We start from the raw sequence: 17659 nt of genomic DNA, 5'->3' as shown, positions 1-17659 counted from the left end.
GGAAGAGGAGCTTCCTGAGACAGGGTGGCGAGAGAAGTGTCTCGGCGGAATGATGTTTTAGTGAAGGTTTTATGCATGAGGACAAGAGTACTTTAGACAGAGAGGGCACAGTAAGGGCAAAGGCCCTGAGGCGAGAAGCAGGCTGGTGAAGAACAGAAGGAAGTCTGTGACTGGACAGGGGAGGCTCCAGATATGCATGGGTCAGATGATGAAGGACCTTATGTGCCAGAGCAAAGATCTGAATTTTTTTTTTTTTTTTTTTTTTTTGGTACTGGGGATCGAACTTGGGCTTTGGCGCTTGCGAAGCAGGTGCCAGAACCACTGAGCTGAATCTGCGGCCCAAAGATCTGATTTTTTATTTTGAGTGATGTGAAGCTTGGAGGTTTTAAGCAGGCAGGTGTCATGAATCACATCCCAAGCTGAATGGGACGAGGAGAAAGCAGTGAGATGTCAGAACTCACAGTCAGCGAATGCCGGGCGGCAGAGGAGAGACAGTTGCGGGCTCTTGGAAGGCTTTGGATGTGGACGTCCAGACCCACTGAGGGTCTGGTGTTGAGGATGGGCGAGAGGGAGTGGCCCCAGGGGCTCTGGACAGTGGGTGCTGAGCCTCCGGAGCAAGAGCTGCACGGGGTGGGGTGGGGCTGTAAAGGGAGGTGGGGAGTCTCAGACTGAAGGGCAGAGTCCGGTGTGTTCCTCACTGCCCCACTGGCTGGGACACAGCTTCAAAGAGGAGAGCGCTCATTTGGCTTGTGGCTTAGCCCAGGGCTGGCTGGCTCCAAGGCAGAGAGGCAGGGAGAAGGGCCTGACACAGGGAAGTGTTCAGCCCCTGAAAGCCAGGAAGCAGAGTGGGAAGGGAGGAGTGGGGACAAGAACACACCCTTCCAGGGCATGTCCCCAGCGTCCCACCTCCTAGCTGGCACACACAGCTTCTGATGAGGATGGTGCCCCGTGACGCAGTCATCTTCCAAACAGGAGATCTGGGGCAACACTTTAGATCTAAACTATGACACTTGGACGGGCGATTAGAGAACTCCAGAGCAAGGCTGTCTCCTAGAAGCGTTCCCACCGGGCGAGAATGGCCAGGCCCTCGTTTCCCTCTACTCTGTCATTCCGTGGTTGGGGGCTGCCTGGGAGGAGCCTGCTGCGGCTGGAAAATGGAGACCGGCCCAGGAGCCACTGAACAGGAGGCTAGCAGCTCACCGCTCCCTTCGCAGTGGAAGGAAACACTCGGAAGGCAGAGCCGAGCGCGGTGCCTCCGTCGCCATTGAAGTCTTTGTCTTGCTCCAGGCGGGCCCACTTTTCCAGACACTTCAGGGCTAGCTGGCTCTTCTGAGTTTCCAGTGGGCTCTTTTCCCGGAGGAACTTAGAAGAGAGACATCCGTGGGACAACCGCAGGCTGTTCCTGCCGTTGGTCTTGGAACTGCAACTGGTAGCTGAGCTCATTCCTCCACGCTCCCTTCTAAATTCCACTCGCGCTCTCTGCTGGCGCGGATACCGCGTCCTCTCTCCTGCTCTCGATGTCACCTGCTGGTGCGACACGAACCCTCGTTCATGCAGGGGTCAGAGTCCCTGATAACCCCGCTCTCCATGGCTGTGCTCTGCTCGCCCTTCATTGCCACAGAAGGGCGCGAAGAGAGGCCTGAGGGTGCCCCGTGCCCCGCGGACCCGCCTCACCGCGCAGCAGCGGTTCTAGCCCTTGCCCAGGCCGCAGCCTCCACTGGACCCGGCACACTGGCTGAAGCAGGATTCCTGGGGGTCGGTGTGCAGTGTGTCAGCGCAAAGAGGCCCCGCCAGCATTGCGTCCCCTCCTTTTGCAGGCAGGATGCAGCCATGCGTACTTTCCTTTAGAGGAGACGTCCTAACGCCCTCAGAGGTGCCCCGCCACAGAAAGCTCCCCGGAAGGCGCAGGTCCGAAGACGTGAAATTTCGGTCTCCCCGCTAAGGCGCATGCGTCTTCCCCAACTTCCGGTCCTAGCCCCTGCTGCAGTCAGGAAAGGTTCAGGACTCAGGAAAGGGTCAGGACTTGGGGTCACTGCTGCTCCGCAGAGGTCCAGGTGGCCTAGCCCTTTTCAGGATGCAGCATGACCTCGACTGAAGAGTTACCGTAGCCTGGGGTCCTGGAGGTAAACTGCATAAATATTGCTGTCTATTCTAGGTGGATGCTCATCCCAGTCCCCTTTCTTGGTTGGGATAAACGCCGCGTTCCCAGACCATCGGCCCCTGGCCTGTACTCGAAACTATATTTACACGTTGCAGCAGTGGGACCTCTCCCGCGACAGGGGCCGCAGCTGGGGCTTGAGTTGAGACGGCCCCAGTCCGCAGAGGTTCTCCAGGATCCATTGGTTTTCTGCAGGGCTGGCTGTAAATAACAGGATGATAGAGACAGCTATTCCTGCATCTTTGAGATCCTGAAGGGGGCACTCATTTCTGTCTGCCCTTCGAAATAGGATACTGGTTTTATTTACCGGCTTGGCCTGGGTGTGGAGCTGGAGAGCGGGGCACAGTTTCAGAGCCTCTTATTTAACCACCTCCAGCAGCTCATATACTAAGTCCCCAATGTGGGCTTCTCCAGCTGCTAAGTACATGGACCTCACACACGTTCAGTGCTGGGGTAGAGGCCACCGGGGGTGGGGGCATGGACCCAGTGGACCTAAGTCGAATTTCAGCCAGGATTCCGTTTCTTTTTATTTAATTAATCAATTTTTTTGTTTTTATTTTTTGGTACCGGGGATCGAACTCGGGACCTTGCACTTGTGATTATTTTTGTTTTTTGAGACAGGGTTTCACTATGTTGCCCCAGCTGATCTTGAACCCTTGGGCTGAAGCCTCCTGTGCAGCGCAGGGCCTGCTAAGGACTCCATCTTTACCTGGCCCGAATCCCACCTCTCTGATGGGGTCCACCGTGATATTTCAGGCCTCTGACTCCTCTAATCACTTCAGAGACTTCAGGTTTGGAAAGTGTCTCAGATTTGGGAAATGGCCAAGGGATCACAGCATCTTTTTTATTTTTAGTGCTTAAAAAGGTAATTAGTTTTATTGTGGCAAGAAAACAAAACATTGCTATTAACCCTTCACATGTACAGTTCAGTCGTGTTCAGTATGTTCACACTGCTGTGAACTGAGCCCCAGAACTTTGTTATTTGCAAAGCTGGAACTCTGACTAATATATTACTCCTTATCCCCACCCAACCTGGGCAACCAGCATTCGTTTTACTTTCTGTTCCTATGAATCTGGCCATGACAGATACCTCGTATAAATACAATCTTGCAGTATTTCACTTAGCATGATATCCTCACATCTCAATGGTATCATAGAATGTAACCTCTTATTTTAAGAAGGCTGAACAATATCCATTCATCCGTCAATGGACCCTAGAGCTGCTCCCAATTTTGTCTCTTACGAATAACGCTACAGTGAACACAAGTGTGCAAGTCCTTCTTAGAGGTCCTGCTTTGAATTCTTTGGTATATATGCCCAGAAGTGACACCGCTGGATCATAAGGAATTCTCTCTAAGTTTTTGAGGATGCATCAGACTTGTTTCCCACCCTGGCTGTTCCATTTTACATTCTCACCAACAGGGCACAAGCCTTCTGATTTCTCTATGTCAGGATTTTATGACTTCCCTGGGCCAGCTGTGGTCAGCCTCCTGCTCATCTTTTCTGGCATTCTTTTGGCTATCTATATTCAGCACTGCCCTTGTTGGCTGCTATTTTATTCTGAGGGATCAAGGTCTATTAACCAACTTCACTCCCTGTAAGTCAAGCCCTTTTACTGGCCTTCTGATTTTGTAGGTCATTGAGATGATGGTCCCCAGTCGACTCCCTGGCTTCTATTGCTGTCACCTGGCCTCTCTTGCCTGGCTATGGGCCTGGGGGTCAGTTGTTTCCACTTCTATTGATGATCCCTGCTCTATTACTATATCGATCCACGTCTACTAGATTAAGATATAAAAAACACAAGTATATAAGAATTGACAAGATGGGCTGACCATGGCCACCCACAGAGTTGGATGAGGAAGAGTGCAGAGGGTCTGTCTGCACACTGGGGACTGCAGGATCCAGTCGCAGGTCTGGAGCTCACCGCAGCGTCCCCTGCAAGTTGTATCAGTAGGCTGACGGGTTTGCGAGGGAAGGCTGGGAAGTCCACCGGAAGGCTGAGGGACCTGTACCAGAAGCTGAAGACTCTGAGTTGGAAACCAGGAGGTGATGTCCAAGACGAAGTGGAGAACTGCGTGCTTGTACAGAAACAGAAGCGGACTGGTCCTTCTTCATGTCCCCTTCATCCTATCCAGGTGACAAGCCGCCCAGGGTGGGTCTTCCCACCCAGGGTGTGGAATTGTTGAGCTGATTTAGTTGAGCTTCTCTTACTTAAATTGACAATAATCAATCAACCGTCACAGTTACTAACTCTCCTGCCTGCATTCCCGGCCCCCAGAGGAGGCCGCTGCAGAGATCAGTGATGCCAGCGTCCCTGTGGCCAGTGCACTCCTGACGGTGCTGGTGAATGAACGGTGTGTCTCCTGGGTCTTCCATGGGACATAATCCCACGGTGTCTGTGAACCTCAAACACAAGACTATCCCGTGTGTCTACTTCTCTAAGCTTTTAAATCCCTTCCTCCATTGCTGATGGTCAGGCACTTTGCTCAGTGTTATTTTGCTCTTTCTAGGACTCCAGAAGCACACTAGTAGTTGGTGTAATTGTGTATGCTAGTCTCTCTCTCTCTCTCTCTCTCTCTCTGCTTTCATTTAGATTCTTTGCTATCTTTCTTTTTTTAAAATTAAAAAATTTATCGGTCTATATTTGCAACACATGATAATTATAATCATCTTGGGACTTGGTATGTGTATATATCCTATCATATAAAGTCTTTCTTAACCAATTTCATATTCTGGTACCATCAAAATCTAGATCACGGAGACCCTGCCTGGCTCCTGTTGGTATGTGGTGGGTGTCTAAGGTCCTGCATGATGTTGGCTGAATTATGCTGTGACTCAGCCCCAACTCTCACTGTGGTAGCCAGGAGGGGAAAGAACCAGATCTGGGGGCACTGCTGTTCCCCCCTAAGGAAAGACTTCTGCAGCATCTTTCCTGAGAGGCAGGTGACACTAGCTCTCACTGGGGAGCAGTGGGCTGCCTTTGAATCCGTGAGGGTTCAGAGGAGCGCAGACATCTGAAATCTTCAGTGACACTGACTAACTAAAGTGCTAGGTGTCCCCGTTCCATGTGTTTCCTGAATCAGAGCCCTGATCCTGGTGCATTAGATCTACTTTGGCTAAGGGTTTCCAGCTACTGTGAGTTCTTCAGCTTTGCGTCTTTATTTCCAAGCTGGGCCTTCATCTTTTATAGCCCTTCTTCCACAGGAGATAAGGGCTTCTGAAAGCTAGGAAAGTAATCACTGGCCTTCACACATCTAAGTTGTTTGGGGACTGGCTCTTCCTCGTCTTTCTAGTATGACACCAGCAGTTTAGCAGTGGCCAGCCAATTCCATTGTCCTTGTACGCAGTTGTCCAAGGTACTTTTCAAACGTTCCAGTCTTTGGTACCAGGGATTGAAGTCGGGTCCTTGTGCTTGCGAGGCCTGCAGCGGAACCACTGAGCCACATCCCCGGCCCCAAATATCCCAGTCTTGCTGGTCAGGATTGTCCCCTCTGAGATCAGTCTCTTCTATTACTATTGTTTTCTGAACTGGAGACTGTCCCGGCTATTAGTTTTCCTTCAAATTTTGTGAATAAACAGAAAAGTTCCAACAAGGTGATTAGGTATATTTTCTGGCTTCCAAGTTACTGTTTCGTAAATTATTCCATCACTATATAGCAATGGGGAACCTCCCTCCTGTCTCAGTGGCAGCTTCCTCTGCTAACTGCTGCCCTGCAGCCCCTGTGCGCTCCTGGCCCCGTTAGCACCGAGTGTTTTAAGCTTTAGTTATGGCGGCATCACCCTTCCAAGAATCCATTTTTGTTTTAGTATGCACTGCTGAGTGACAAAGCAGCCTAGAATTTAGTGACCTAAGGCAACAGGGGTTTATTAATTCCTCCAGCAGGGGGCGTAGCTCAATGGCACCAGGCCTGCACGAGGCCTGAGTTCGAGAGATGCGGGAGAGATCTCTTTAATTTCTCCAAATTCTGGGGAGTGACCGAGCAGTTGGTTCTCTGGCCCTGCCAGGTAGGATATCTTTGGCTGGATGTTTGGATTTGGGATGGATCCCTGTGGTTTTGGGTTCTAAACTACATTGTCTCACATCAGGGATGCTAGCCCAGGCTTCTTACATGCAGCTGAATTTTAAGGACAGAGTGGAAACTACAAGGTCTCTAAGCTCTGGAACTTACACAGCAGCACGTTCTATCGGTCAACACAAACTCAGATTCAAGCAGCTGTCGGAGAAGCAGCAATGCCCGTCGGAGGTGCTTGGCTGTGAGGGCCTCGATCTTGGGCGTGGGGGCTTAGTTTGGAGAAATACACTTGGGAGACATCAAATGTAGACATAGGGCCAATGGAATCGTCCTGGTTAGGGTGTGAGCCTGGGGTGCCGGAGGCTGTGCTGGCAGAGCTGCCCCCACCCACCCGGCAGCCAGAGCTGGTGGGTGCCAAAGGGTGGCAAGCACTTGATTTCTGGGGTGGCTGTGAGGCATTCCCCGTCCTGTGCTTCGAGCATGGCACCGCCCGCTCCTTCCCCTCCTACCCCTCAGAGCCGGGAGCGTCAGAATGGAGGTTAGGACACTGTCCGAGCGTCCAGGACAGGACAGGACGGGGTGGGGGGAGCTCTTCTAGTACCTCACTGTGCCACCTAGCGAGGGAGCCTTGCAGGAAAGAACTGGGTGCTGTCTTGGTGTTGATATCTCGGGGAAGGAAAAGCAAGGATGAGCTCGAGTCTAGAATGTCCAAAAGAAAGGGGTGATTTCTGAGCTATCCCAAACCAGCAGGAAAGACATGGGCACTAACCTCGCCTGTCCAAAGCTGGAAGCTAAAAGGAGGGATTGAGCCAGAGGCAGGGACACAGATCCCGGAGCACAGCGTTCAGTGCTACTTGCTTTTCTGAGTTACTGGTGCTCACATCAAGTTTCTAAGTAATCTGCCTTCTGTCTCTCTCTTCTGCAGCTGCATCCACCTTTGTGCCTCTAATCAGTTAGGAGGAGTGGGGACTCTGCGATGCTCCCAAACTGAACACTGGTTAAGTCTCCAAGATCCCACTCTAAAGCTAGTCCGCCAATTTCTGCCTTCTCCCCACCTCTGCTCCCAACCCCTAGGGCGCAGTGGGGCTGGGCCAGGCCCGATGGACTTTTTGGCTCCATCCCTCACTTCCGGAGTGGAGCTGGGCTGCACTAATTGACCTCAAGGGTCTCAGCTGTGCTAAGTTGGGTGTTTGTTAGATCTCTGTTAGGCTTGTAATTAGTGCAGGGAATCTAGGTCAGAGGCGACGGGCTGGCGCGAAGGTCTCCTGGGGCCGGAAGAAAGGTGGGGAATAGCAAACAGGTTCCTCTCTGTGTGGGTGGGGCGAGCTAGGGACAGGGGACCGCGGGCCTCATGGGGTCCACACAGACAACAGGATCACGTGCAGAAAGGCACTCAGCTCTGTTGTGGGGTGTGTGTGTGTGTGTGTGTGTGTGTGTGTGTGTGTTCCTCTGGCTTTTACTCGGGTTTCCTTCCAACCTCTCCATATATGGTGCGGCTCTAGAGCGGGCTGGGGATTGGCTGCTGTTGTTGGGAGACCGGGCGGTAGGAGGGAAGCGAAAAAGAAATGAACCAGGCTTAGGGAGGCAGGGAGAAGGGGGAGGGCGCAGTAGCCCAGCTCCCGGGGTTGCCGAAGGGGGCTAAGTCTGCTTGTCTGAGGTTTAGACAGGCGAGAGACTCTTTGGAACCGGTTTCTGGGGAGATGGAGGTAAACTTGCTGTTGGCAGAGGGGCTGGGGGAGTGGCAAGAGCTATTCCTTAGGGTCAGGCTTAGTGTGGCACGGCCTGTGGGACTGGAGCAGGGTTAGAGAAACCTGTGCTCCCCACTGTTCTTTTCACCCTAGACACCCGCAGCCGTGGAAGGGCATGCAGATTAACGCATCAGCTTTCCCGGCCAACACCTCAGGCACTGCTAGTGCAGGAAGAGCAGCGCCCTGCCTCTGTTGACTCCCCAACCCCCCTTACCAATTTAATGGCAGAAACAGGAAAAGCTAAGGAAATGCCCTTGAAAACTGAAGTAAGACTTGGTTCTGTACATGTCTCAGCCCTCACCCCCTTTCCACCCTGTCCTCAATTTCTCCTCTCCCCGTCTCAGAGCCTCCCAAAGGAGCTTCCCTTTTCCATTTCCTCTGCGCAAGAAGATAATGTAACAAAGTCAATGGAAGGAAGAAGAGAGGAAGCAAGGGACATCTTGCAAGAGTGTCCACAGGCAGCTGTATCGTGAGCGTTGTCCCAAGGAGCCACAGTCCTTTCGCCAGCGGCTCCCTCCGTCCACTCCCCAGACACGGCGCCTGGGAAGGAAGCGGCGTCCTCCTCTTGCCGGTCGCCCACCACCACGAACGATGCTCCTAGTGGAAACCGGGCTTTGTGTTGAGCTGTCCTGAAGCCCACGGACTGTGCCCCACTCCGCCCTTACTCTCTCTCTCTCTCTGGAAGAGAGGTGTGGGGTGTCAAACACTGACAGTGACGAGCCTGTACCCCAGCCCTTGTCCAAAGGGTGCTCTGGCCATCTGAGCTCCAGGTCCTGGCCTGCTGAGCGGTGCTAATCAGAGCCGCCACAGCCTGCACGTGTTGACCGACGGGCTCTTCCCACACGCCGCCCTTCACCCATTCAACAGCTCGTGTTTAAAGCCCAGGGGGAGACGGACACCCAGAAAGCCTGTGCTCACTTCACCACCTTGTGGCATGGGTGCGCCAGCAGGTACCAGAGAGCCCAAGCTTTGGTGCCTGTGCTGAAGGCCCCAGCAGCCGGCGGCCCGGGCCTCCCCGGTCTGACTTTCTTTTCTGCCTCCCCTCACCTGCTGCTCTCTTCTCCACCGTCTCCCACCACAGCACGGCTCTCCTGGGAGCCACCGATGACTGGCATATTGGGACACACGTGTCACTCTTGCTTTTGTCTTTTTCCTCATTATGTAGGAGTGACAAAAAGAGAAAGCAAAATGGTGGTAAAGTAACATTCAAAGATGGAGATTATACGAAGAAAGTCTAATTTTAACTCAGACTTTCAGTATTTGCAGCAGTGGGTGGCACTAATGACCAGGCTGAGTTCTGGGGTGAGGCCTACCTGGACAACAGGAAGCCTGGAGACCTAGGTTCCCTCAGGAGGCCCTGGGCGTGACAACATGGTGGCACTTGCCACACGTTCCCTGACTTCAGTAGGATGCTTGTTTTAGGGAAGAGTTCGATAACTACGGGTCCGATATAGGATAAGCCTGCACGACAGGAAGTGGTGAGGGACTGAGCCTGAGTTCCTGTCCCCTGGCTGGTTTGAGGTCGGGGCCCCCTTGCTCATGTGGCTGCAGTAGAACAGCATTTCCCTCTCTCTCACAGCCCAGCTCCCCAACACTAAGGCAGCCTCATGGCCAAGGTCTACATGCAACTTGTCTTCATTTCTTCTCTCTTCTCCCCATTCACGGCCACTGAAATTCTGGGATTCTGCTCTTAGGGGTGAGAAATCTAGGGAGGAGGATCAAGCTTTTACAGTGTTTTCTAGCCCCTCATTCACTTGATTCTTGAGGCTTTCTGTCCCCTTCTTTCCCAAAATAACTTATATCTTGTCTTTACAACTTCTCTGTGGAACTTATCACTGTTATTACACCCGATTTTTCAGAGAAAAGCAGCAAATAAAATAAATGGAGTTGTGCATCCTATTGTGGACAAGCTCGCAAGAAAGCCCGGCAGCTGCAGGCGGCACATGGGATAGGCAGAGGTGTTCTCGCAGAGCTCGGCCGCTCGGCACTGTCTGTGGAAGGAGCGGGGAGACTACAGGAAACCCTTGCACGGCTGAAAGAGGAACCCAGACATAGGTTTGGTTTCCCCCTTGAACCTACCCAGCTTGAATCACAAATCAGTTTCACTCTTAGTTCAGTTCTTCCACGGGGTCAGCAGTTCCCAGTTCCCCTGTGCTCGGCCTCCTAGTCAGGTGACCAAGCTAGTCCATCCGGCCGAGGGAAGGGCAGCCCAAGACCCCACCAACCCCCACCTTGCGTTATGGGGATGGAACCCAGGTCCTCACCATACTGGGCAACCACTCTACCGCTGAGCCCTTGCCTGGCCCCAGCCCGAGGCAGCTCAATCTTGAGAGACTGCTATGCGTGAGAAGCCAGTGTCGCGCCTGGGAGAGTTTAATTCCACACATCCTCTGCAGGGACGGGGTAAATTTCACTTCTCCTGTGGCATGGACAGGTGGCCTTGGCCTCCACATCCCTAGAACTAGAGTTAGGCAGCTGAAATTTCACCCTCAGATTCAAAGTGCGGAATGGGACACACGAGAAAACCTGCTCTTCCCCAGCCCCTTCTGGATTTAGAAGCCTGTGTGTGGCTCTGTCCATCAGCCACAGGCCCGGGAGGTGGGCAGGGTCTGCGAAGTGAGCAGGCTGCCTGTGCGACCCCTCTCTGTGTCCCGGTGACACTCCTTATTCCCAACACTGTTGGGGGACTAAGGAAGGAGAGAAGATAAGGGAAAAGAAGAGTGGTAGGGGGTCAGGCACCAGCAAGGGCAATGAGTTTGTGTTTGTGGGTTTTTTTTTTTTTGGATTGAGGTAAATAAAAAAGCTTTATCCTGCAACACTTGGAGATAAGAGTCTGTCCGCACCCCCCAAGTCCAGACACCGCCTTCCCTCACATCAAGCTCTTTCGGTACTGACTGTGCTGGGTGGTCTGTCTGAGGTGGGAGTCCGGTGTCTGCAGGTCCATCTGTCTGTACAGGTCCCTCAGCTCCCTGACCTCCTGCAGCACCCGCTTTGCCTGGCTCCAGTTTGATGAGGCCTCTCCCAGCAGCCGCTCCGTCTCCAGCAGCAGCTGCTCTGACTCAGAATCAGGAGGAGATCGTGGGGGGTCCTTGGCCTTGCGCTTGCCGTCTCCCAGTCCCTGAACCTCTGCCAGCAGCTCCTGAGTCTTCTCCAGTTTCTTCGCTACCAGGTCCTGGATGCGGGACAGCTGCCCTGGGTGGGGTGGGCGGGGGGCTGCAGACTCCTCGGACCGCAGTTGGAGGATGCGGGCAGGGGCCGTGTCCCGCTGAGAAAGGATCTCCTCCAGGGAGGCACAGCGGCCTTTCTCTGCCGGTGTCAACTTCTTGGGGGCCTGGGGGGTGTAGGTGGCCCCCTTGTCGGGCTTTTCCCAAGGCCGAGGGAGGCCGCTGGCCCGGTCTGAGGAGGGCTGGATGCGGTCCGAGTCTGCTCTCCGCCGACTGCCTGCCAGCTGGGCCGCAGACTTGTCCAGGTCCACCCGGAAGCTCTCGGCACAGGAAGTGGACTCCTCAGGGGAAGGGTCTTCCTCTTGTATCAGGTCCAAGGTCAGCATCCCATCGGAGGTAGAGGTGGAAGCCTGGGAAGCACAGGGTGGGAACGAAGCGGGTGAACTCACCAGCTGAGACTTCAGGAGCAATGGGCTTCTCTAAATCTGCACTCTTGACTGGACCCTTCTATGCTGTTTACTATTTTTTATTTCTTTGATGGCAACTTAAAACCTCCCCCTACCACCATCCTTTTTTTTGGTATGGGGAATCGAAGTACTGCCAGGCAGGCACAGTACCACTGAGCTAATTCCCAGCCCTTTTCTTTCTTTTTTTTTGAGACAGGGCCTGGCGATATAGTTCAGGCTGGCCTTCAACACATTATGTAGCCCAGGCTGGCCTCAAACTCAAGATGATTCTCCTGCCTCAGCCTCCTAAGTGCTGGGATTACAGGTGTGCGCCACCACGCCCCAGCTCTCCTCCCCTTTTTTTCCATTTTCCTATGACTTAAATTAATTTCTCCTGCTTGTCTCCCACACCTTTCCCCCTTGCTGCAAACTTCCTGAGGAGTGTCTATTTCCTCTGCATGGGGACTGAAGTCTCCTGTCGGACCTGGCACACAGGGTGGTCCACACAGCAGCCCCCTCTGCTACGTGAACCCCTTGCCTTATTCTAAACGTGTTCTCTTACATCTAGAATAGTTTAATTCAGTGGTGGCGAACCTATGGCACACGCGCCGCGCTGGCTGTTACCGCTGAGAGCCCTAATGAGGAAGGGGCACAGGACTCTGCACACACTTCCTAGCACGACTCTGCACGTACTTCCTAGCTTTACTCACCCCTCGCAGCAGCCGCTCAAGCCAGGTGAGCACACTGCCCCACTTGCCAGTCCTGCAGCTTCAGGAACCACAGTTAATCTCAAAGCCAGGCCCCAGCTCAGACTCTGTCTACCTCCAGGGCCCCTCTCCCTGGAGAGCTCAGACGAGTGCCAGAGACCCCTGCTCTGGGTCGAAGTTGACTGTGGTCTGGTGCTTGGTGCTTAGAGCTGCCGCCCATCAGCACAGCCACTACCACACCACGCAGCGCTTCTGTCGTCTTGTAGACTTTTTACTTTCCCTGGAGTGGATCTCATTTTCCCCACTAAAATTAATGACAGCAGCGACACAAGAGCTCATGGAAGTGCTGACTAAATATTTTTGCTCTCGAGAAATCTAATCAAAGTGCGGACTGGTGTGGTGGGGACCTCCTCGGCCTCTGATCTTGGTCTCAAGAGGCTCCCACAAAGGCCCCTGAAAAGGACCGACCCAGAATGGACCCCCTTCCGTGTTCACGTTTCTGTAGTCCTACATACCACAGCCATGAGGTGTCCCCGAGTTGGGGGGCGGCGGGAGTGCTGGATTTTTGCCCTGTCTCTTGTGGGGTGTGCGAGATAGCTGTCCTCCTCGACGGTGACCTGAAGAGATGCCCTGTATGTCAAGGATGCTATCGAGGACCCTGTCCCAATCCAGCATCCCCCAAGCCCCCGACAGGAAAATACGGCCACCCTAAGAACTGCTTCTGCCAAGCCCATGGGAAAGGATTTCCTGGACGTGAAGGCCCCAGCTGGCTTGTGCGTCATGAGGTGGGGGAGGAGAAGATGGCAGAAAAGATTTGGAGGTGGAAGGAGAAGAGGGCTTTCAAGAGGGAGAAGAAGTACATCTGAGGAGACAGCACATGATGGCCCCCATTATCCTCTGTTGAGTTGCATTTGTTTCCTCTGCCCCGCCGCCCCCTTCCCCACCACACGCCTTCTGACCTCATCCAAGATGCGGTTCTTGGCTCGGGTGATGGCAGAGGTGAGGGCACTGATCCACGACTCCTTCTCTTCCGGACTCACTGCCAGGAAGACCAGGTTGGGTGCCTGTGAGGGAAGATTCTCTTTCAGCCGGGGTTTAGGGTCGGTGCCTCACCTGGACAACAGTCCTTCTCTTCGACCCAGCTCCTGGAAGAGACAGATTCTGCTTCTGGAGTCGTCTAAACTGAAGGGAATTCAACCTGTTTTTGCAAATGCCATAGCTCAGAGGTTATTTTAGAAATGACCAAGGAAGGGCCAGGGATTTAGCTCAGTGGTGCCGCCTCCTGCCTCACAAGTGCAAGGACCCGAGTTCAATCCTGGTACCAAAAACAAAACAAAACAAAAAAAAACAAGGAAGAGCTAAGAAGGGCTCTGGATATTAAACAGAGGAGGTTTGATAAAGGACAGGTATCTTTAACAGTGACTTTTCTCGCGAGATACACTGTGCACACAGGGGTACGAGGGGTGGAGGTAGATTTGGAAGGAGAAGAGAGACAGTGAAAACCTGTCCTGCCTCGAAGGAAGGAAACGGCCACAATGTTCATAATAAAAGCCAGCAGGAAGGCACGCAATTCAGGGCCTCTGCACCAAGAGTGCTGAGGGAAGAGCCTGGAGGGGAAACTTCCCCTAGCCCCTCTGACTGCCATATTCCCGTGGCCAGGGTGGCAGGAGAAACCTACCGTGTTACCCGGTTGTTTGGAGTGGGCGAGAGTAAACTTGCTATGATTTTTCTTGCTTCTGCTCTTGGATTTCCGGAGCTCTTCACACTTCTCATAGTCACTCAGGTCAAACACCTCTTGAATATTTTTCTCATCTTTCACCTAGGGGAGATGGAGGGGTGAGGTAAGGAAGATAAAATTAGTTAGCCCGTCCTCCTCCAACGTTAGTTCAGAAGTCTCTGGAACCAGGAGCAGCCTGAGGGAGGGATGGCAGCAAAGGGCCACCCTGCCCAGGACTGACAGTGGGGTGCAGGGCTGGGGCAGCCTCCTAGTCCTGAGTCCTTTGGTGTCTGTTTAAATTCCTTGCCCAGTTCTCGGCCAACCGATCTTCTCCAGAGACTCCCTTTACCCATGACCCCTGCTCTGTTCCTGAAGGACACGATTTACAAGTTCTTACAAGGACAGGGAGAACAGGGAAATTCAATCATTCCCGGCCAAGGAGGACCTGAGTGCCTCTTGATGATCCAGACGAAGCTGCTCAGTCTGCAGGGAATGAAAGGCCGTCTCCAGCCTCCCTGCTTTTGTTCACTCTGTACTCTCCTCTGATTCCAGTACGGAATTCACTACTGTAGAGAGACTCATCCAGACAGAGCAGCCAGCACTGATCTGGTTAAAACTAAGCAAATATGTGACAGTAGCCCCAGGTTTTCCTTGGAAGAATCTACCCTCCCGGACTGGAATTGTTTTCCAAAGGAGTCTCGGCTTCCCAAGCTCTGGGCACAGGAAGTCTGATGTGTGTGCACCTGTCCCTCATCTTTCCTCCGGGGTCTCGTCAACCTCCAAGGGGGAAGGAGCCGCTTCCTTTCCACAGCCCATTTAAAGTCTTGTGCCTGCCCGTCCTTCTAAACTGTGGTTGAACCCAGGGGCTGAAGACAGACAGGACAGATGGTCACGGCTTCCATGAGGTGAGTGACAGCCCATCCATCTACTCCGCCGTTTGTTTAGGGAAGGCTTGGTTCCCTGGCTTCGGACTGGGAAGCGACCAGAGGCTCTGAAAGGTCATGGATGCCAATGGAACACGGCGCTAGAGAGCGAGAGCGCCATCCAAGAACAATTCCCAGAAACCCAGAGCTGGGAACCAGGAGGATGCATCACCCTTCCTCTCCCGCCTCTCCCAGAGTTAGACTATCAGCAGAGGCCAGGAGCCTCGGAGAGGAAAGTGCTGGGTGTGTGTGTGAGGCCAGGGGAAAAGAGCAACTTGTTCCATTTTCCTGAGGGCAGACAAGGGAAGGGAGTTACTCTGGCTCGGATATGGCTGATAAGGAACTCTGGGACAGAGATACTGACAGGCCAACCCTTGGTAGCACAGGGGTAGAAGACGGAGTGAGACCACAGGTCAGCTCCAGTGCCCAGAGAAGATGGGCACCCCACGATCCAATTCCCAAAGCCTCATTTACAATCATTTAGCTCCCACATTCCCCCTTCCTTCTCCTGATTTGTCATCCGTGGCCCAAGAGATTTTGCCCGTGCCTGCTAAGAGCAGCCTGGAACCCAGCTTCCTCTGCCCTGGGGTCTCCCCGGGATCCAGCTTCTGCTGTTATCTGTCAGCCCTTGAGAGAAGGTGCCCCAGTCCTCTCTGAAAAAGGGTAGCCTGTGGCCCAGAAATCAGAAAAATGTTTTACAGTAAACACAAAAGGAAGGAATTCTATGGTGGAGGTAGTTGTAGGAGATCTAATCATTCCAAGTAGAAGTAACAAGAACGATGACAACAAGATTGGTGTAGGCCCCGGGATGTAGCTCAGTGGTGCTGCCGCCTGCCTGGCAAGCGCAAGGACCCGAGTTCGATACCCGGTACCAAAAAAAAAAAAAAAAAAAAAATTGGTGTGAACTCTGGGAGAGAGGAGATGGATATTTTCTGTTTGCACTAACAGGTAAATTACAAATATTATACCATACTTTTAAAAAAGCCTTAAAATCTTGAATCTATTGGTTTTGGAGCTTTTGGGGAAGTGGGCACAGTAAAGCCTGGAATTGTCTGTCAGTGTCACTGTTAACTCAGGATTGCCGTGGCAGGAAAACTGGCTGGGAGGGACAGTAACTCCATATACAATTCCCTCCTTTCCGATGCCCTTCCCAGCAGGGGCCAGTGGGCCCCAGGATAGTCAGATGCTCCTGACTCACAGGACACCAGGCTGAGGTCACCCCATCCTTCCCTGCTCTCGATGAGTGGCTCTTGGACTCACAGGGCGCAATCCAGTTTTGTCCCCAGACTCTACTCTTTGGACCATACAAACAAGAAAAAAAATGTTGTTTCTTTTACCCTTTCACTCTAAACTAGTTTCCTCTTTGATGTGTAGGAAATTCTCCCTGATTGCTCACACAAGTTTCCTGTCATTATGAAGTTTGGGAAGACAGAAGGTACACTTTGACACCTGCTCTTTTTTTTTTTTTTTTTTCAAGTACAAAGCCAGAAAACTGGTGAGAACTTTCTGCAGGATTTGTGACTGAACGGAGGTGGCCCTTGACTATTTATTTCATCTCCCTGGCAGTTCCTCGCGCCTCACTCCTCAGGTTTTCCCCTCGGCACGTTCCTGACTAGAGGAGGGCACAGCTAGGTCTTGATCCCCTGCAGGGGGATCGCTTCTGCCCTGGCACAGCTTCGCTCTCCCCCGCTGCCTCAGCCCGTTCTGTTTTCAGATGAGCGTGTCCTCTTGGGCTGCATGGTGGTTTCAATACCGTAAAAGGATTTATTTACCTAAATGTAATGTACTGAGTAGGAGTGTCTACTGCCAAAAGCAGAAGTGGTTGGCACTCAGGCAGGACTTCCAGTTAGCAAGGGAACACAAGAGAGGGAGGAGAACACAGGACGGTCTACCAGGCAACACGGGCACAGTCACAAAGTCAGCGAACGTGATTTTTCATGTTTAACTACAGAGCCACAGCTATGCAGGGACATCAGCGGCTCGTAACTCCTTTCCTCCCCTCTGATAGAAATACGGGTCAGTGGGAAGGAGTTAGAACGTGAGCACCACATCTCTCTATATTTTTAAGTGGAGCCGAACAGACAGCATACTGGTTAGGGGCATTGGCTTCCACAAAAACAATTGTTCGCACTCACAGATCTACCAAGGTCACAGGACTGAGCCTGGGCTGTGTGCAACTGACAGGACCAGCACAGGCCCCTGCCACAGACAGGAAAGGAGAGGCTGGCTGGGGTGTGGTGGGTAGGCAGAAAAGGGCGAGGGAAGAGCGGAACAGCTGTTTTAGCAGCAATAACAAAAGACAAAAATCCTGTATTTCAGGATGCCAGGATAGGGTAGGAGGCAGCAGGGGACACTTGGGACTTCTGGGACATGTTGGGAGATGACTATCATCGTTGTCACAGAGGTATTTGCAAAGAAAAAACATGACACAAGAAGCAAACTCAACTTCTAATTCTTGCCCAGGTGCTCTCCGTGAGGAGCGACCTCGCTCCGCGGAGTGGATGGCGGGGGACTCAAACTTGATTCCGAGAGGGAGACCGGCTGGGGACGCGCCCCCCGCGGAGACAAAGTGGGGCGCGCAGGAAACAGGGGCCGTGGAGGCAAAGGGCGCCTACCTCCTTCTCGGAGATGTAGAGCTGGTCCCCTTTCAGCACCACATAGCGGTTTTTCCAAATCTCCCTGAAAATCCCCTTCCCGCAGAATTTCCGGACCCAGCCGACCTTCTCCGGCGGTGCGGACTGATGGTTTCCATCCTGAGGCCCCTGTGCCGGGGGCGAGGGGAG

At 52.9% G+C, this 17659-nt stretch overlaps 1 protein-coding gene and 1 long non-coding RNA gene across 2 annotated transcripts; one reads left to right on the top strand and one right to left on the bottom strand.

Moving 5' to 3' along the window:
- Window positions 1–7307: 7307 nt before the first annotated feature.
- LOC109117805 lies at window positions 7308–10535 on the top strand. Its single transcript, XR_002025093.1, has 3 exons — window positions 7308–7877; window positions 8264–8869; window positions 9779–10535. It is a non-coding gene; the product is annotated as an uncharacterized LOC109117805 (long non-coding RNA).
- A 128-nt stretch (window positions 10536–10663) lies between these two features.
- On the bottom strand, window positions 10664–12840 carry Plekho1 (pleckstrin homology domain containing O1). The gene is made up of 2 exons (XM_019206383.2): window positions 12752–12840; window positions 10664–11493 (listed from the first exon to the last, which is right to left on the bottom strand). Exons 1-2 carry the CDS (start codon window positions 12758–12760, stop codon window positions 10789–10791), a joined length of 714 nt encoding a protein of 237 aa, XP_019061928.1. The 5' UTR covers window positions 12761–12840; the 3' UTR covers window positions 10664–10788.
- Between the last annotated feature and the right edge of the window lie 4819 nt (window positions 12841–17659).

This window comes from Fukomys damarensis, unplaced genomic scaffold (assembly GCF_012274545.1).
Source record: "Fukomys damarensis isolate Sample0158 unplaced genomic scaffold, DMR_v1.0_HiC HiC_scaffold_33, whole genome shotgun sequence".
Taxonomy (NCBI): domain Eukaryota; kingdom Metazoa; phylum Chordata; class Mammalia; order Rodentia; family Bathyergidae; genus Fukomys; species Fukomys damarensis.
This window is presented reverse-complemented; position numbering and strand designations above follow the sequence as displayed.